At 37.5% G+C, this 20,959-nt stretch overlaps 1 protein-coding gene across 8 annotated transcripts in view; it reads right to left on the reverse strand.

The window, feature by feature from the left end:
- Positions 1–20,959, reverse strand: part of RBBP8 (RB binding protein 8, endonuclease) — a 122,012-nt gene that overhangs the window by 26,533 nt on the left and 74,520 nt on the right. For all 8 annotated transcript variants that reach the window (XM_087869926.1, XM_045781783.2, XM_045781779.2 and 5 more), the window contains 8 exons: positions 17,896–17,993; positions 16,153–16,262; positions 13,887–14,784; positions 13,681–13,804; positions 10,682–10,770; positions 8,939–9,056; positions 4,982–5,125; positions 575–644 (listed from right to left, as the gene is read on the reverse strand). In XM_087869926.1, the coding sequence (XP_087726052.1) occupies positions 575–644; positions 4,982–5,125; positions 8,939–9,056; positions 10,682–10,770; positions 13,681–13,804; positions 13,887–14,784; positions 16,153–16,262; positions 17,896–17,993 (1,651 nt within the window). The remainder of the gene's footprint in view (positions 1–574; positions 645–4,981; positions 5,126–8,938; positions 9,057–10,681; positions 10,771–13,680; positions 13,805–13,886; positions 14,785–16,152; positions 16,263–17,895; positions 17,994–20,959) is intronic.

A 20,959-nucleotide genomic window follows, 5' to 3' on the forward strand; every position in this document is an offset into this window, starting at 1 on the left:
GGCTTGCCACCTAAAGTCTTTTTTTTAATTTTTTTTAAAGATTTTATTTATTTATTTTACAGAGAGAGACAGCCAGTGAGAGAGGGAACACAAGCCGGGGGAGTGGGAGAGGAAGAAGCAGGCTCCCAGCGGAGGAGCCTGATGTGGGGCTCGATCCCAGGACTCTGGGATCACGCCCTGAGCCAAAGGCAGATGCTTAACGACAGAGCCACCCAGGCGCCCCACCCACCTAAAGTCTTACACTATATAACAGTTACAGTATATAATTTAACAAATTCCTGAAGTTCAAATAAAGTCCCCAATAAAACAGAACACGAATAAAAACATTTGTTATAAAAAAGAGAGAGAAAATACCTATTACCACTGTCAAAAAAATAGTGGTGATATAAATTTCCTTATTTGTAATATTTGTCATTTTTATGCTTGAGTCCCTCTTTTTTGTTATGACCTAAAGTAGATGATATGCACTTGATTTTAACCAAAGTAGCAATTTAACAGTTCAGAGGTATTCTGACAGAGACAGCTTTTGTTGTACTTCCAATCACATCACTGGTATTAATCAAGACCAACTTACCTTTCATTATCTTTAAAATATGACTCCACAAATGCTTTCTGTTTGACTTTATCTTGTTTATCACTAGGAACTGCAAAAAAAACCACACATACCACAAACTGAATGCAGAACTGAGCAATAGCTTTTTTGCAACAAGAATGACCTATATCAAAACTTCACTCTTACTGGATTTCATACTCTAGGCTCCTGGGCAACTCATTTAAATTTTCTGTAACTAATTTTCTCTTTCTTTTTCATCTGCATAATGAGGAGGGTGCTGATTATCTTCTTTACCTCAGAATTACTAGAGATAAAAATCTTACCTATAAAACTATTTTAGATTTAAAAACTATATATACAAAGCTTATGTACATATGTATAGATTATATATAAAATTATTTTAGACTTCAGAAGAATTATTCTGAGGCCCAATATCATTTGGCACCAAACAACAATAAGACAGCTTCTAATATGTTTCACTTATTAGTCCTGCTGATTTTTTTTTTTTTAAGTAAGCTCCACGCCCAACGTAGGGCTCAAACTCACGACCCTGAGATCAAGAGTCACATGCTCCACTGACTGAGCCAGCCAGGGGCCCCAGTCCCGCTGATTTTTATGTGTCTTTGAGGTAGATTAACTAGGAAATAGAAGTAAAGAATTTTATCAGAAAATTGGTGACAAAATAAGAACAAAAGCTCATGGACCCGGATCCCAAGTTGTCTAGACCCAAAGAGCCAACTGCTATTGTGTATTCAAATAATCAAAATTTATCATGCATGGTGCCAAGTTCTGGAAGTGCACTGTCCAACAAGAGAAACCATGTCTCCTGTCCTCATGCAGTCTATACCACAGTGAGGGAAACAGACATCAAGCAAGTCGATAGCTAAGGCTTATCTGAGGAAGGATGTGGAAGGTGGTAACTGATGAATAAAAAGTCAGCTGCAAGAAGCAGGAGTGGTGAATGTTCTAGGTAAAGGTCCTGAGATGGGAAAAAGGTTGGTATAAGAACTAGGAGAAGTCCAGTGTGGTTGAGATTGAGTGAAGAAAGGTATTAGGAAAGATGAGATTGAAGACGTGGGCAAGCACCAGATCAGGATGGGTCCTGGAGGACAAAAGGGGTTTGAATTTTGTAGTGAACACAAAAGCAAACCACTGAAGACTTTTGAAAAGAACCCACTTTCCTGAGGCATAATTTATACAGGAAACACACTGATTCTAAGTATACTAGGATTAATTTTGACAAATGTTTACTCTGGTGTAACTACCATTCAAATCAAGAGAGAGAACTTCCATCGATCGCCCCTGGAAGTTTCCTCCTATTCCTCTGCTTCTCAAACAGATGAATGTTCTCTGATGTCTCTTCCCTCCCCCTTTGGAGAGATGATTTCTGCCACCACAGCTTAGTTATACCTGTTTTTGAATTTTTTATTAATGGAATTACATAATATGTATTCTTTTCCATCTTTGGATCTTTCTAGCTCAACAGGTTTTGGAGATCCATTGTTGAGTCCAGTACCCTCCTTTTTGTTGACAAGTAGTATTCCATTATATGAGTTTACCACAATTCACCTGTTGATGGACATCTGGGTTGTTTCTAGTTTTGAGCTACTATAAATAGCACTGCTATGAACGTTCTTGAATACAATGTTTTGTGAATGTGTTTTCATTTTTCTTGTTTATATACCTAGGAGTGGAATTGCTGGGTACTATGGTGGGTGTATACATAACTTTATAAAAACATGACAAACCTCAATAAAGTGGTTAAAAAAACCTTGCTGAACTGTTTCCATAGTGCAATTTTATATCCCCACCAGGAAAGTATGAGAGTTCCAGTTGCTCTTCACTCTTGCTAATGTTAGGTATTACCAATCTTTTTAACCATTTCAGTGGGTGTGAAGTAGTATCTCAGTCCCTCGTGTCCAACAATGTTGCACATATTTACATGTACTTACTGGCCATTCAAATATCTTTTCCTTGAGCATTTTTAAATAAGAAGATAATACAATCTAGTTCACATTTAAAATAAATGAGTTTTGAGTCTCAGTCGAGAATGGACTGGAGAGGAGAAACAACTGTCATAAAAGACCAGTCAGGAGGCCTGCAGTAGAACAGGTGGAGAGAAGAGTGGTTTAGACTGGGGCCTTGGCTACAGAGATGGAAAGAAGTGAAGTGATATGAAACATATTTTGGAGACAGTATTGCCAGGGTATCAGACTGGGCATGAAGAGGTGAAAGAAGTCAAATATGACTCCCACATTTCTATCTTTAGTAACTGGAAGGGCAGTTACTAAGGTTTAATGAGATCAGGAAAGGCAGGGGAAGATCAAATTTGGGTAAGAAAAGAAAATTTCTGATTTGAATATATTAAGTTCGTGCTCATAAGATGTCTAATAGGTAGCCGGATTCAAGCCTGGGGTTTTGAAGAGAGAGGACAAGGCTAGGAGTAATGAATATATAGAAACAGCTTCACTTGGCTTCCACAACAGCACATACCCTTGTTTCCCTATTTCACTGGTTCCAGCTCCTTCTCCATTTCCTTTGCTGGTTCCTCTTTCTTTCTCCAACCTTTCAAAGTTGCCATACCCCAGAGGTCAGAACTTGAAATGCTTCTCTTTTCTATACTTTGGTGATCTCAGTTTCACAGCCTTAAGTACCATCATCTACTTGCTGTTGACCTCCTGCCCCCTAAGTCATTTCTTTATTCTGGATGTCTTATCCAAACTTGACACATATTAATCACCTACTAACATTTCCACTTGGATGTCTAGTAAGTATCAACATGTCTAGAACCAAGCTTTTGATATCCTCCCTGAAATTTGTTCTTTCCTCTGAGGAAAGACTAGGTAGAACTCTGTGATATGAGAGCTAAGAACATGAAATAAATGGACAATAAAATCCTAAACTATATACCTAGGTGACTGGGAAAAATGAAAAAGCCGGAAAGGTCATTTGGTGAGAAATAAATGGAACCTGGTTTGGATACGTTAAGTTTAAGTTGTTGAAGACACACAAAATTAGCGTTTGCATTTACACTGCATTTCCTGTAAGAAATGCGGGACAGGGATTCATCAGAGAGGACAAACTAGAGATGCAGAGGTAGTTAATAAAAGCATGAGAGAAAAGTTTATGTGAGGAACTAAACAGTCTTGGGACACTCTCGGAAGCAGAAGTTTCCAGAGATCGAAAGAACAGTGCAGCACTGTCACAAAAGATAAGTGAGAAGAAATTTTGGGATGGTCAGTGTGAGATGTAACTTAAAGAGAAAAGGACAGAAATTAATAATTATATCTTGTAAAGAATGCCCCCCCCACATCTTTTTAAGTGAAAACAAGTAGCAAAAGGCTCTTCTTGGGGGGAAAAAGTGAACTGAACAGTTGTAAATTTTTATCACAAAGTTGGCTTGGACTGAGCAAGCAAAAGCCTGCTGTTCTCTACCTTTGGTTTGGGTCTCATTCATTTTGAGCTAATAAGGGCTGTATTTTTAAAAAACTAATGGAAGCACGAGGAAAACATAATCAAGACAGACTATTCCATAGCAGAAGGTGTGCTCATACATACCCTTTGCACTACACTAAAAATTCTTTTTTACTCACAAAAACAAAATGGGACATTTAGCAAGGATTTAAACTTTCAATTCAGATTATCTAGTTAAAAGTTTCACTTATAGTATTCTTCTGATTGCTACCCTACACTATAAACTGCTTCTAATTAAAAAGAATTTTATTATTAATTTTTTAATTTTTAAAAAAGATTTTATTTATTTATTTGAGAGAGAGAGTGAGAGAGAGCCGAGTGGGGGACAGAGGCAGAGGGAGAAACAGGCTCCCTACTGAGCAGGGAAGCGACGTGGGGCTCGCTCCCAGGACCCCGGGATCCTGACCCAAGCCAAAGGCACACTTAACCAACTGAGCCACCCAGGCACCCTGAAAAGAATTTTAAAAAGACTGATACATATAGTTACATTGTTTTGTCTGGAAAGGTAAAGCATTCAAACAGAAAATTAGTCTGAATTTTCTGCAAAACTCTGTCCTTCCAACTCTATTACAATGATTAATTTATTAATTAACAAAGAAACTTCTCAAAACTTTTTTATGAATTTGATGCACAAGTTATAAAGAAATCTGTAGCAGTCAATCAAGAATAATTTCTTAGTTTTGATGAATACTTTATGGTCATATATTAATATAAGGGGAAGCTGAATGAAAGGTACAGGGAATTCTGAATTATTTTTTTTTCCTCTGAGCTATTTTTTTTGTAACTCTTTTATTGGTCTGAAACTATCTCGCTATCTAAAAGAAATTTTTACAAGAAATCTGAAATTTTAATTGTCAAATATATACCTCATCAGGTCTGTTAACTAGCTCGCTGACTTAATTTACTGAACTAAGCATAACCAAGAAGCCATACTTAGAAAGAAAACAGCCTTACTGTTTGGTTTCTTTGTGGTAGTTGACAATCCCTCTTCTTCTTCTGCCACCTGGGGGAAGCTGTCTGCCAAACAGGATTCATATTCTTCATGTGTTGTCCGATCAAACATATCTTCCAAGCTATCATTCATTTTTCTTTCTCCATCTATGTAAAAGAGCACTGGCTTAGGGCAACAAGCAAGCTTTCTGCTTTCTATGTAGACCAATGTGAAACTTGTAGTAACTGCCACAAAATACACTTGCCCAGGATGCACATGAGGCAACAGTAAACCCCCAAGTCTAGATAGTTACTGTATTTACAAAGACTTTATGTTAGGGCTTTAAATGTCCTTTATTCATGTGCAAAGACTGTTTGCTGTTGTCATTAGATACATAAAAATCTCTTTCTCCCTATTGGCTCGTGTATAATTCATACTACACTAAAATGAGTCCTACCAAAAAACTGTGAGGAATAGAAAATGCATCATAATGAATGATGAAAAACACTAAGCTTAAATGTGTATAAATAACTGACATTAATATCTATAAAATCATGCTCATCTGCTTATTTTTCTAATGTGGTAGCTAAAAAAGTATTTTTTACATCACCAGTAACACTTGGTAGTTGAGTATTGATAGAAATAATGAATTCAATTCCTCATTTGATATGTTAAGTGCTGACTCATCCTCAGAGTACTAACTACATTACCCACTATATAATCACATTTTGAAAAACGACAGTTTACTAAAAAACAGAAATAGATCCAGTTGGCTAACAAAATGATAGAGCAGAAACCTGCTGAGATTCCTCTCTATAAAATAACTACCACCTCCCCCAGTCCACGGTGCTCGTGCACCCTCACTCTGCTTTATCTTTCTCCAGAACCTAGCGTCATCCATCACACCACATATTTGATTGTTTCTCCCCTTAAATTAGAAAGTAAGTTCCATGAAGTAGGTACTTTTGTTCTGTTTAGTCATTATTTCCAGCTCCTGAAACACTTCCCTTTATTGAACTGAAGCTCAATATTTACTGAATGATTAAACATTAATTTTTTTCACACTAAGGATCAAATTTGTAAATAATATACAACTTCTATGTGCTAGGCAGTGTGCTAGGTATTCCCAAACTAGTCATAGATGCTGTTAGTAAAATACAATGTTAAGTCACTAGTTTTTCTTTTTAATTAAAAAACATTTTTTTTACTCTCTCTTTTTTTTTTTTTAAAGATTTTATTTATTTATTTGACAGAGATAGAGACAGCTAGCGAGAGAGGGAACACAAGCAGGGGGAGTGGGAGAGGAAGAAGCAGGCTCATAGCGGAGGAGCCTGATGTGGGGCTCGATCCCAGAACTCCGGGATCACGCCCTGAGCCGAAGGCAGGCGCTTAACCGCTGTGCCACCCAGGCGCCCCATCTCTTTTTTTTTTTCTTAAGAGAGAGAGAGTGTGTGTGTGTGAGTAGGGAGGGAGGGGTAGGAAGAAGGGAGAGAGAGAATCTTAAGGAGACTTCATGCCCAGCGTGGAGGCCAATGTGGGGCTCAATCCCACCATCCTGAGATCATGACCTGAGCCGAAATCAAAAGTCAGACACTTAACCAACTGAGCCACCCAGGTGCCCCCCTAGTTTATGTTTTTGTTGGTCTGACTTCTGACTGAAATACTTGACAACACAGACTATATCCTTATTAATCTTTCTATCACAGCATCTGGTAAGTCTAATATACAGTAGAAATATAAAACAAATTTTGAACTGAAATATTAGCAGTAATTGGGGAATTTTACTGGTATGATTCATTTTTAACCAATTCTAAGCATTAAAAAGATCTACATTATGGGTAAAACACATGGATTGTCTTTTTCCACACATGGCTTTAGGAATATCTCCTATCCTGCTGGTCTTACACTCCTCCACTGAGTGGGAAGGGCTGCTTGCTTGCTTGCTTTGAACCTGGGTAGGTCTTTGTGACACTCTACAACTTCTGAGGCCAGATCATAAAAATACCATGCACTTCTGCCTTGCTCTTTTTGGGATGCTCACTCTGGGAACCGAGCCTCCATGTGATGAGGAAGCGCAAACCAGCCCATGCGGAGAAGCCCTGAAACTGAATAAGCAGAGATGCCAGCCCAGCCTCAGCCTGTCCACCCTTTGTTGTCCCAGTTCTAGCTCCCATCTGCCTACAACTGCATAAGAGACCCTGGGACGGAACCATTCAGCCAAACCCCTCCTGAATTCCTGAACCACACAAACTATGAAAGATAAGAAAATGACTGTTACTGTTTTAATCCTTAAAGTTATCGGACTGGTTTATTATAGAGCAATAGTACTCACAATATCTTATGTAGCCAAAACTGTCTCCACTCATTAGTTCAAATTCTAACCTCACTTCCATATGATACTTGCTTCAAACATGTTTGGGGAAACCATCATATTCTTTGAATTAACTAGATAAATCTGAAGCCAAAGTAGTTATACTTTAGTTTTACCTCTTCTTTCTTTCTTTTTTTAAACAGAAATAAGGAAAACATTATCAGGAACTGGTACCAGACAAAATAATCTTAAAAGCAAAGTACCTTCTCAAGAAGAAAGTTACTTAAGTGTCAGTCACTATAAGAGGACAATAAATCACTGTTAAGGTTTTTTCTTTTAATAGGTAGTCCTTTCAATGTAGGCAGGCAGCTACTTGATTGTATGGTTACTCATTCCTAAAGAACAAAGAATTAAAGCAAAGACTACTACAATTTTTCCTCACCTACGGCAGTTAGGGCAGCAAGAGATAAAGTGTTTCTTTTTTTCTTTTTTAAAAGATTTATTTATTTGAGAGACAGAGACAGAATGAGAGAGAGAGAGAGTGTGCATGAGTGGGGGGAGGGGCAGCAGGAGAAAGAGAGGGGAAGCAGACTCCCCGCTGAGCAGGGAGCCACCCCGGTAATCCCATGACCTTAAGATCATGACCTGAGCTGAAACCAAGAGTCAGACGCTTAATCAACAGAGCCACCCAGGTGCCCAGAGATAAAGTGTTTCAAAAGAAGTTAGGACAAGATTGGCTTCAGCCCTGGGCAGGCAGACTACAGATTACTTAGAACAAGATAGGGAATGTACATACAGACGGACTGTCCTCAGTTTCTAACAGATGGTCACTGGAAAATGTCCTTGCTTCTGGCACTGCATCCCCTATGGCAGGTCCTAACCCTTCAATACATTAAGAGTGTAAGTGACACTACTCCTGGGCTAGCTGATCTCATGCCACACGCCTCTGTTGCTAAGGAGGTGCCAACCAAAATCCTTCCACTGTTCCTGCCTCTTTTGGAAAATCAAGGCTTTAGATGAATTAATAGTCTGTTACCACAAAAGGCCAAATCCCCTATTCTGTAGAAGCAGAATACAGCAGAGTAACTCAGCATATACACTATTGTTCTTGGTTTACTGCTAATTTATAAGTCTACACAAATACTTCTCAGCAGAAGTTCCCCTTTTCACCTTATGAAATTGTTTTGCAAATTCTTATTTCTAAAACAGGACTCTCAAGATTCCCTTCTACAAAAAATTATCTAGGAATAATACCAGGGATCAGCAAACTTTTTCTTAAAGGGTCAGTCAGGAAATAGTTTTGGCCTGAGGGCCCAATAAGGTCTGCGGCTACTAGTCAGCTCTGCTGCAGTACCATGCAAGCAGCCCTAGGCAATACATAGACAAGTAAGTGAGGCTGTGTGCCAATAAACCTTTATTTATAAAACTGGCAACTGGCTGTGCTTTGCTGAATCCTGGAAACAACTGAATTCTTTCTGGAAAAAAAAAGATTTGGGGTAAAGATTTTTTTCCCTTGAAATACTGAAAGTGAGTTTTACTAAGAGAAATCTATCAGAAGAGGACAAAAACACGGTTAATGGTGAAGAGGTCACTTGTGGTCATCAATGCAATGGTATGACTATAAACTTCCCTCCACATTTATATTGAATTAAAAAAAATCAAATCTTACTTGGACTTTTCTCTCCCTTCTGCTCTTGCTTCTTCATTTTTAAAAGCACAGTTTCACTAACCAATGTGCAGTCCATGTCCACTGTCTCTCCTCCTGCTAATCTTGACTGACTGCCATCCTAAATATTTAAAAATTAAAAAATTTTAACAATTATCCCGTATGGCCTTACTTTCTAAAAATTCTGGTAAAACATACATAGTAGGAAATTTATCATTTTTACCATATTTTAGGTGTACGTTTTAGTAGCTATTAAGTTATATTTATTTTAACCTTAGGAATATATATAGATTTAGGTTTTATTGCCTGTAAAACATTTTAGCTTCAATATACAAGCATCCTCTCTCAAGCCTGAAAAGAAAGACTGTTGCCAAGGGAGGGAGAGTTGTGCACCACTGAACTCCCTTTTTCTCCAGTTGGCCTCACAGTTCTCATCACTGGTGTACACACAAAGAACAATTTCATACTGCAGCAAGTTAAACACTTCATTAATAGCTCCTATGTGAAAGAGAACTTCTCAAACTATATAGAACCTAAATACAAGCCAAAAGTTATTTCCACTAGGAATTTTAATTTAATTTAATTATTTTTTTTAAGAGGCAGGTAGGGGCAGAGGGAGAGGAAGACAGAGAATCTTAAGCAGGCTCCATGCTGGATGTGGGGCTCGATCTCATGACCCTGAGATCATGACCACAGCCAAAATCTAGAGTCGGACATTTAACTGACTGAGCCACCCAGGCTCCCTGGAATTTTAATTTTTAAAGAAATATACAGTATTTAAAAAATAGCCAACTAGGAAAATAAATTTTTTTCTTGATGGTAACATTATTTTAAAAGTTAAGGCATTATGATGCATTTTTTTAATTAAGATTTTATTTATTTGACAGAGAGACAGCCAGCAAGAGAGGAAACACAAGCAGGGGGAGTGGGAGAGGAAGAAGCAGGCTCCCAGTGGAGCAGGGAGCCAGATGCGGGGCTCGATCCCAGGTCCCCGGGATCATGCACTGAGCCGAAGGCTTAACGACTGAGCCACCTAGGTGGCCCTATGATGTCTTATTTTGACAAAATATAAAATTATTAAGGGGTACCTGCATGGTCAGTCAGTTAAGTGTCTGCCTTCAGCTCAGGTTATGATACCAGAGTCCTGGGATCGAGCCCTATGTCAGGCTCCCTGCTCAGCGAGAAGTCTGCTTGTCTCTCTGACCCTCTTCCCACTCATGCTCTCTCAAATAAATAAAATCTTAAAAAAAATGTATATATAAAATTACTAAAAATTGTAACTAGCATTTTTCATTATTTTAAAACTGTAATAATATTTTTCAGCAAAGGCCTTTTTAAAAATTTTTTTTTTTTTTTTTTTTTTTAGAGAGGGAGAGAGAGAGGAGGGGCAGAGGGAGGGAGAGAGAGAAAGAATCTTAAGTAGGCTCCATGCCCAGTGTGCAGCCCAACATGGGGCTCAATCTCACGACCCCAATCATGACCTGAGCTGAAATCAAGAGTCAGATGCTTAATTGACCGAGCCCCCTAGGTGTCCCAGAAAAGGCCTTTAAAGTCAGAAGGTATTATCACCCTTTCAAAAATATTATAAAGTTAGAAGAATAAGCATTTTTATTTCTTAGTTTTCTGAATAAATAAATCAGGTTTAAGAGGTATGTGATTATCTTAAGGTTACAGAGTGAGTTGGGGGAGGAGGGTGACTAACAACTAGAATAACCACATGGGCCTTGGTTTTACTTTCTAACTTACCTTTGCATCTATTACAGTAATATCCATTTTATATTGAGAAAGGTCTGCCCCTGGATCTATGCTCCACTGGTTATTTTCAAAGGATATATCTTCAATAAGGAGAAAAAAAGACAATTAAAAATGGATTTTAAACATTCTTATCACTTTAAAACATTATGGGATCCACAGAATGGGAAAGAAGATTTGCAAATCATATATCTGCTAAAGGGGTTGTATCTAGGACATATGAAGAACTCTCACAACTCAATAATAAGACAAGTACCCAACTGAAAATGAGCAAAGAATCTGAACAGACCGTCCTTCAAAGAAGATATACAAATGGCCAATAAGCCCACGATAAGATGTTCAACAGCATTAAACATCAGGGAAAGGCAAATCAAAACCACAACGAAATAACACTTCACACCCAACAGGATGGCCAGAATCAAAAAGACAGATAATAACGAGTATTGGTGAGAATGTGGAGAAATGGGATCCTCGTGTGCTGCTGGTGGGAATGGGAAATGACACAGACACTTTGGAAAACACACAGTTCCTCAAAAGGTTAAAGAAGTTAGCATACGATCCAACAATTCTACTCCTACATATAACTCAAGAAAAAGGAAAACATACATCTACATAAAATTGTACATCAATGTTCGTAGCAGCATTATTTATAATACTGAAAAAGGTGAAAGTAAAAGAAGTCACAAAAGATCACATATGATTCCATTTATATGAAAACACCAGAATAGGCAAATCTATACAGACAGAGGGTAGATTAGTGGTTGCCTAGGACTGGGGAAGAAGGGAGAGGAATGCAGAATGATTGCTAATGGGTTTTGTTCTTTAGTTAGAAAAAATTTTTTTTTACTCAAGTATAATTAACATACAGTGTTATATTACTTTCAGATGTGCAATATGATTCAACAATTTTATACCTCCTCAGTGCTCATCAAGAAAGTATACTCTTAATCCCCTTTATCTACTTCACTCATTCCTACCCCCCAACCTGCAACCATTAGTTTGTTCTTTGTATTTAAGAGTCTGCTTTGGTTTTGCCTCTTCCGTTTATTTGCTTTTTAAATTCCACATGTAAGTGAAATCATAGGCTGTCTTTGTCTGACTTATTTCACTTAGCATTATACCCTCTAGGTCCATCCATGTTGTTACAAAATGGTAAGATTTCATTCTTTTTTATGGGTGAGTAATATTCTACTATATATACATAACCACATCCATTTTTTTTATCCATTCATTTATCTATGGACACTTGGGTTGCTTTCATATCTTAGCTATTGTAAATAATGCTGTATAAACACTGGGGTGCATCTATCTCTTCGAGTTAGTATTTTCATTTCCTTTAGGTAAATACCTACCCATTGGATCATATGACAAATTCTATTTTTAATTTTTTGAGGAACCTCTACACGGTTTTCCACAGTAGCTGTACCAATCTGCATTCCCACCAATAGTGTACAAGGCTTCTTTTTTCTCTACATCTTTGTCAACACTTGTTATTTCTTATGGTTTGCTCTCAGCCATTCTGACACATGTAAAGTGGTATCTCATTGTGGTTTTAATTTGTATTTCCCTGATGATTAGTGATGTGGAACATCTTTTCATGTGTCTGTTGGCAATCCATATGCCTTCTTTGAAAAAATGTCTGTTCAGGTCCTCTGTCCATTTTTAAATTGAATTATTTGTGTTTTCGGTATTGAGTTGTGTAAGTTCTTCACATATTTTGGATATTAACTTAATGGGTACTATTTTTTTTGAGATGACAAAAATGTTCTAAGCTTAGACTATAGTGACAGTTGCACAACTCTGTGAATATACAAAACAACTGATTTGTACACGTTAATGAATGTTTATATCAAAAATTGTTTTAAAAGGTTAAAATTCTAACACTGTTTGGAGGAGTTTTCAATGTATGTGGACATGTATGACAACTACATAAAGCAGTCACAGAACACAAAGTGGCACAACACTAACTCTGATTGTGAAAGGTTGAGTAGGTTTACTATAATCCCTAGAGCAACCATGAGAAAAAAAGCCCAAACCCAAAAATGTAAAAAAAAAAACTGGAAATGAGAGTGAAAAAAGTGTTTTCATACAGAGACTGAAACTCTTGCTGGAAGAACAAGTAAAGAATATGCTTCGAGAAAAAAGGAAAATAAACCCAGAATGAAGGAAAAACTTTGCAATAAAGAATAAAAGAGGAGCGCCTGGGTGGCACAGCGGTTAAGCGTCTGCCTTCGGCTCAGGGCGTGATCCCAGCGTTATGGGATCGAGCCCCACATCAGGCTCTTCTGCTATGAGCCTGCTTCTTCCTCTCCCACTCCCCCTGCTTGTGTTCCCTCTCTCGCTGGCTGTCTCTATCTCTGTTGAATAAATAAATAAAATCTTAAAAAAAAAAAAAAAGAATAAAAGAAAAAAATACTACATAGGAAGTAGAGAAATATTTGTGGCCAAAAAACAAAAAGACTCATTTAAAACACAGCAAAATTATGAAACGATTACCATACTTATTAATTAAGAGTAAAAAACGTTTTCAAACAAGAAGTTTAAAAACCCACATAAATGTATATATGCGTATGTTTATACATATACATGTGAATGCGAAGAAAAGGGACAGGCTACCTGTGGGGTGAGGAACAAGGTTTGGATGATGAAAATTTTACTTTATGTATTTTAAAATTCCACATAGTTTAAAATTTGTAAAGCTTTTATAGAGAAAATAAGAAATTACATAAAATAAGTAAATCCAGAAAATCACCTATAGAAGTAGGTATTAAAGACCTCAATTCATTTTTTCAAAAAGCATGAGAGCAGGAAAATCACATGTAAAATGAAACCAGTGAGGATCATCTGGTAAACACAGAAATATGCAGGAAGACATGTTTTTCCTAAAACAATTCAATATATCCAAAGAACTTATATTGTATAACACTCAAGATCATTAAAAAGAGTGTAAATACTATTTTCTTTTTTGGAAATACTATTTATAGTAAACATACCTTGACTGTTTTGTATAGGCTTTGTTTTAGCAACTCTACATGGATTTAACTGAAGAACGGATGTAAGTTCACATGCTCCACGGACTGACCTGGCTATTTTTACTGGCTCATGAGAATCAGCTCCCTAAAACAGAAAGAATTATTAGCATCTAGATGAAATCACGAACAACCATTTTAATAAAAATACTTGAACACTTAACACAAACCTTCACATCATCGAAAAGATTCTCAGTCTCCAAACTTTCACGTGGATGTAGAGGGATTTTAAAGATGGGATTTTCTTCCTTGATTTGTAATGGTGTTTTATTATCTGGAGACGATTTACCCAAGGATTGGAGGATGCACTCCTGTAAACACGGCTCCTCTGGGGAATCTCTGGTTAACACACAGTCCCCGCTCAAGGCCTTGCGGCTTGAGGAAGAGCCCTTTGGAATGGGCTTCAAGGCCTCATAGAGAGTTACTTGCCTAAATCTGATCTTAGAGGTCTCACTTCCTTGGCTTTTCTCTTGACGCTGAATAGCCGAAAATCGATCAGACAGATCTAGAGGTTTATCCATCATATAGTCTCCATTCATGGAAGAATGACTCTCCAGTAAAAAAGGAAAGGCGTTTTCTTTATCAAAAGAGGCTTGGGGGCAGCTTACTTCATCTTCACTTTCTTCCTCAATTTTCTTCCTTTTGGATGTTCTGCCTCCCGGTGATTTCAGGGGCACTGCATGTCTATCTTTATCAGTGACAGCATCTTTAATGTGATCAAAACTATCCTGTTCATTTTTGGATTCACTTATATTTTTATTGATAAGCATCTGCTTACTTGAAGATGACTGGCTAATGATCTTGTTCACTTCAGACCCAAGATTATGATGTGTGGAAAGGGCACTATCTTCAGATTTTGATCGAGTTTTCTCTGATCTAGAAGTAGAAGTGTTGTTGAAGGGTGCTGTTTTCAGAAGGTTTTTTTTCCCAGTCTCTAAGAGAGAAGGGGACAAACTTGTATTCAAACCTAAACTACGTTTCACATTAGTGGTAGCTCCAAATACAGGAGAAGAGACCCGAGTAGTCAATTCTTCTTGAGGAGGAGTCTTTGACTTAGAATCTGAAAATCTAAAAAAAATAAGGAGTGGTAAACCTTTCTTCCTACTAAAGAAATAGGGTAAAAATTATAAGACAAACATATGAGAAAACTTACACTAATATAGATATTAATAGTAAGGGTCTTAGCCATATATTAGACTCAGATGATTAACCAACATTTGAAATTGGGTAGAGTTGTCAGCTTTTCTTCATTTGGCTGACAAAAAGCAGAGGAAAATGATACAGTAAATCTAGCTTGATACCTTGATATTCCTATCCATAAATATTTTTCCTAAGTAATTTAAACAACTTCACTATATAAGAAAACCATATTTTAATAAATTCCACTGGAGACCCAAATTCTTTTGTTGATATGAAATCTTGTCATAAGTATCTTCAAGAAACAAAATCCTTCTACTACAGAATTTAACGTAACTTGAGACCCAGCCTGCCTGTAACAGAGCAGACAGCTATGATAGTGGAAAGACTATAAGGTTTAAGTTTGAAGATGTGGAATGGGTAAGAGCTCTGGCTCTAGTAATTAACAGCTATGTGGTGTTAAATAAGGCATTTAACCTCTGTGGAGCTGCGTTTTGTTGACTAAAAAATAGGAATAATAAAACCTACTTTAATGAATTACTTTGATGACAAATTAAATATGATATGTGCATCTAAAACCAAAAGCACTTTTAAAAAGCAAAACAATACATAAATATAGGTATTATTAGATGTTCTGAAATTAGTAAATAAGATGCAACACAATCTTGAAAATTTATCAAAGCTTATAGATGCATTTTATATGACATCTAGTTTTTGGAAATACAAACACAGAAGGGATGATTGGGTCTTTATAGAGGCAGAGGAACAAGGCTGGAAACTCTTAAATAATGCCTGATAGAAGTACACAAAGAACCTAAAAAATAATATCCATCTCTCTATAGTAATGCAAAAAGCCCTCAATTCATCATAAAGTGGGGGAAAACAGTTACTTTTTAAAGATTTATTTATTTGAGAGGGAGAGAGACAGAATCTCCAGCAGACTCCCCTCTGAGCACAGGGCCCAACTTGTGGCTCAATCCCATGACCTGGAGATCATGACCTGAGCTGAAATCAAGAGTAGGACGCTTAACCAACTTCGCCACCCAGGCACCTCATGGGGAAAATATTTTTTAAAATAAAAATTAATACAGGTTCCTGGCTGGCTCAGTTAGTAGAGCACACAACTCTCGATCTCAGGGTCCTGAGTTTAAGCCCCACCTTGGGCATAGAGCCTGCTTAAATAAATACAACCAGAATGACAAACTATATGCTGACAGAAACAGTTTGATTATATAGAACTCACTGTAATGAAATTTCACCAATAGGCTGTAAGTTTTTTACCAAAGTGCCCCAAATTACCTTAAACTATCTTCATTGTTTCTTACAGACTCCTCAAAAGGTTGTTTCTTGTGATCTTCTAGACATTGATAGAGTTCATCACCAAGAGGGCTCATGGGACCCTGAGGTTCCTTCAATAATAAAATATAAAGTTCATAGATACAATGGAAGATTATTCATTCTTAAAGAGGAATGAAATGTTGATACATGCTGTGATGTGGATGAACCCCCAAAATAGACTAAGTGAAAGAAGCCAGACTCAAAAGCCACATAATGTAGGATTCCATTTACATGAATTACCCAGAATAGGTAAATCCTTAAGGACAAAAAGCAGGCTGGTGGTTGCCAGGGGCTGTGGGTAGTGAGGAATGAGGACTGAATGTTTAATGGGTACAGGTTTTATTTTGGGGTGATGAGAATGCTTTGGAACCAGAGAGGTGGTTGCTGCATAACACTGTGAATGTATTAAATGCCACTGAACTACAGACTTTAAAATGGTTAATTTTATGGTATGTGCATTTCACCACAAAAACAAATAGGAAGTACTCTGAGGTTTAAAGAGAGAAAGCCATCAATATTTTACTATTTTACATAAGTACATTCTATTACTGGTATGTAAAACTCTTATCAACTCCAATTCCAAACCACATTAAGATGAGGCAAAAGGAATAAAGATAATTATTTATGCTGATAGGAAATGAATTTAAAGGAATCCTTTAGAGAGCGGTGCTTCTCAAACTTTAGTATGCATTCAAGTCAACCGGGGATCTTGTGAAAACACAAGTTCTCTTGCAGTAGGTCTGGAGTGGGGGTCTGAGATTCTCTATATCTAATGAAACTTTCAGGTGACACAGATGCTGGATCACACCTTGAGCAGCATGTCCTTAGAGATCAGCTCCCTTAATATATTTGGTGTCTAAATTACTTACTTGTCAGGTTTATGGGTTGGAGGGAATTAGAAACCATTAAAACATGTTTAAAGTTCAAAGGTTAAAAACTACGCACTACCACTTGAAGAGTGATTTAAAACTACGAAGAACAACAACAACAAAAATACAAACGAAATGAAAAATCAATTCAATTTTTAAAATTTAATGGTAAGACAATTTTATAAGAGCAAATATAAATTACTGACTAAAGCAAAGGAATACTATTTTAAAGCTGTATCAAAATAAAACTTAAAATTGAAAAGTTTTCTATTTTTAGGGATCACTTAAGGAAAAAAATGCATGTGCCTGATGTAAGGAAGTACTAAAAGACTGAAAAGAAATTCATGGGATCAATTTCTGACCCAATCCCTAAGAATCAGATTGCACTTATAAGGACAAAAAAACTAAAGCATGTACAGCAGTCCCAAGAATTCAGCCTGTTTTCCAAACAAACCCCAGTTTAAAGGATATTGAAAAATTCCAATAAATTCTGACACCAACCTTAAGGTTTAAGTCTTCAGTTAGATGGAACAAGGTAGGGGTAAGGAGGAGAGAGGAAGCAGGGAAGGGTTGGCCAAGCCCTCCGAGACATCATTACTTCCCTAAATTTTGACTCAACCCACAATCTATAATATGAAGAATTCTAAAGACTCCAGGTTTTGGGGGCACTGGGGTAGATAATATAAATGGGCCTTTCTAACCATATCAATTTTGTTCTAGGCCTTTATCCCATGATCCTTGGATAAAATAATTTTTCTCTTGCTCAGTTCTCTAAAAACCAATCTAAAAGGACACCAATTAATTCATATTATCACCAAACTAAACAATTACTTACAGATTCTACTTGAATACTAAATCCAAGTGTTTCAGCAACAACTGTAGCTAAGTTAAAAGATGACTTATCAGTAGGACAACTGCTTGTTCCATGTGTTTCTAAGTAAGAAAAAAAAAATCCACAATTATACAATTGTACAAATGAGATGTATTGAAAAATACAAAAAAGGAAAAAAAGAGGCTCAAAGAACCACTTTATAGATGGCACTGGACAATTTAAAAATTTTGTGCAAAAAAGTCCAAAATATCTATTATAAATGGCAATTGCAGGTATCTAGCATTTGCCAAATTTTTCAGCTAATATTTTCTATTTTTCCTAAATGAATGGAATGCAATGGGCAGATTATTTTCCTTATTGCCACTGAAAAAACCCCCCAAAATCATATATAATTGCGATGGATTTCTTGTGGCACGAATATAAAACCATATTTATAGTATCTTCCATGAAAACATACTTTGTGGGAGAGATTTTTAGCACTGCATAATTTTCAAGATTTAAGCTAACACATATTTATATAGAAATCACCTGTGTTGAAGTATTTTACAAAGTTTTATGTGTACAGAGTTTCAACAAATCAACAAGTATTTATGGGGCACATACTATGTTCTAGGCATTGTGCTAGGCACTAGATGAAAAGAAAAAGGTTCTTGTCCTCAAGGAGTTTAAGAGCTGATACAGGTGAAACAGAAAGGTAAAAAAACAACTGCAATAAAATGTGATAAACATTAAAGGTACATAGGAGTGATTTAAACATACAGGAAGGACTCCTAAATCTGCCTTGGGTTATCAGGGAAAGCTATAGCAAGTGATGCCTAAGCTGACCCCTTGAGAGCAAGAGGATCTGGACAGGTCACCTGGGCACAGGGACAGAGGGAAGGACTCTAAGTATGTGTAAAGGTTCAGATACGTGAAACAAAACTGCATGTTTAGGGAACTACAGGTGTTTTAATGGCTGGAAATCAAATGCAAGAGATGTAACTGTAGTAGGACATAAGCCCAGACAGGCCAGTGAGGGATCTCTCTCACTCCCTCTTTCTCTTGCAGGGGTGTGGAGAGGTGAAGAGTAGAATCCCTCCCCTACTGGATTCAACTGGAATGAATGGGAGACAATACAGAAGAGCTACTGAACACGGACCACTTTTTCAGCTTTGAAGAGAAGCTGTAGCTAAGAATGGAGACAATTAAGAGAGAAGTTATTTTTAAAAGATGGAAGATAACATATGCATATATTGAAAAGAACAAACCTGCAGAGAAGTTGGAGATATAAGAAAAGAGGACAACTGAGGGAGCAAAGTCCTAGTAGCAGCAGACGAGAATGGGCTCCAGAGTGTAGACAAGAAAGGATCTGCCACACTCCGTGTTATGTCCCCAGCACCCTTTGCCAGTTTGTCTGTCCATACACATGTACACATACTCACACAAACACACACTAATATGAAATGACTTGTTAGCTTTTAGAGAATAAGTTTTGTACTCACATTAAATGAATGTGACAAACCTTGACAAACCCTTTCAACTGGGCTCTGGATCTCATCTCCTCTCACGGTTTCACAGATGTAACAACTCTTCCCTCTTTCCTTAGAATTATTCATTTCTCTCTCTATACTTGACCATTCCACCAACATAAAAATATGCTGCACAGGGGCGCCTGGGTGGCTTGGTTGACTGTCTGCCTCTTCAGGTCATGATCTCAGAGTCCTGGTATCGAGCCCTGTGTCTGGCCCCTTGCTGAGCAGAGTCTGCTTGTCCCTCTCCCTCAGCTCCTTCCCCCTCCCCCCAGCTTGCTCTCTCTCAAATAAATTTTAAAAAATATGCTGCATATGCTATAATATCCCATCTTTTAACATCCTCACTTGACCCATTTCCTAGCTACTATCCCATTCTCCCGTCCCCTTCACCATAAAACACCTTAAAGGACCTGTTGACAAGTGCTCTCTCTGCTTACTCTGCTACCTGCTCTTAACATGCAACAGTCTACCTGAATACCATTACATTTAACAATTCATGTTACGAGTTTTAACAATCAATGATCTGCATGTGACCAAATCCAGTGGTCAATTTTCAGTCTTCATCTTCCCTGACCTATTAGCACAGTCTGCCACAGTTAACCACTCCCTCCTCTCTCCACATGGCTTAAAGGACACCACTTTATCTCAGTTCTTTTTTTAAAAAAGATATATTTATTTATTTGAGAGAGAGAGAGAGGGAGCAGAGGGAGACGGAGAGGGAGAAGGAGAGAGATCCCGTGCTGAGCAGAGCCTGATGCGGGGCTTGATCCCAAGACCCCAAGATCATGACCTGAGCTGAAATCAAGAGTTGGACGCTTAACTGACTGAGCCACCCAGGCACCCCTATCTCAGTTCTTCTATCTCACTGGCAGCTCCTTCTCTGGCTACTTAACTTTGTTGGTTCCTCCTCATTTTCACAACCTCTAAATCACCATCTAGACAGCTGTAATATCACCTTTAAGGAGGTGAAAAATGGCTCTGAAGGCAAAAGAATCCTTTTATGCATACAGCACTTATATACATACACTCATACAGTATAGCTGTAGTATTGAAATTCCATGGAAAAGTGGCTAGGGAAAAAAAGGCTAAAAAGGCTAGGGTGTGAGAGAGAAGAAAAATAGCTGAGAATCACTACTTTATATAATGAAGCACCCCAGAGCTAAGTACTTAAACTTCTCTATCTACATTCACTTGCTTGGTAATCTCACCTAGTTTTCTGGCTTTAATACCACCTACATGCTAACAATTTCCATTCATATTTCTATCTTAGACCTTTCTAAACTCACATCTAATTACCCATCCAAAATCTTACCTGAATGTCTATCTAGCATCTCAGAATATGTTCAAAACCAAACTTCTGATTTCTAACCACCCTTATCCCCACCCCCACTCTGTAAACCTGACGCTCCTAGTTTCTTTCCTTTTAGTAAATAGCAGCTCTAAAGAACAGAGTTGCCCAAACCAATCTCCCCTTCACTCACTCTGCCCCAGACACAGAGGATTCCTTAATGTTCCTCACTGAGACCCAAACAACACCCTGGCCCCAAAGCCTTTGT

Source organism: Ursus americanus, chromosome 19 (genome assembly GCF_024610735.1).
Source record: "Ursus americanus isolate L20-20 chromosome 19, mUrsAme1.1.p, whole genome shotgun sequence".
NCBI lineage: Eukaryota > Metazoa > Chordata > Mammalia > Carnivora > Ursidae > Ursus > Ursus americanus.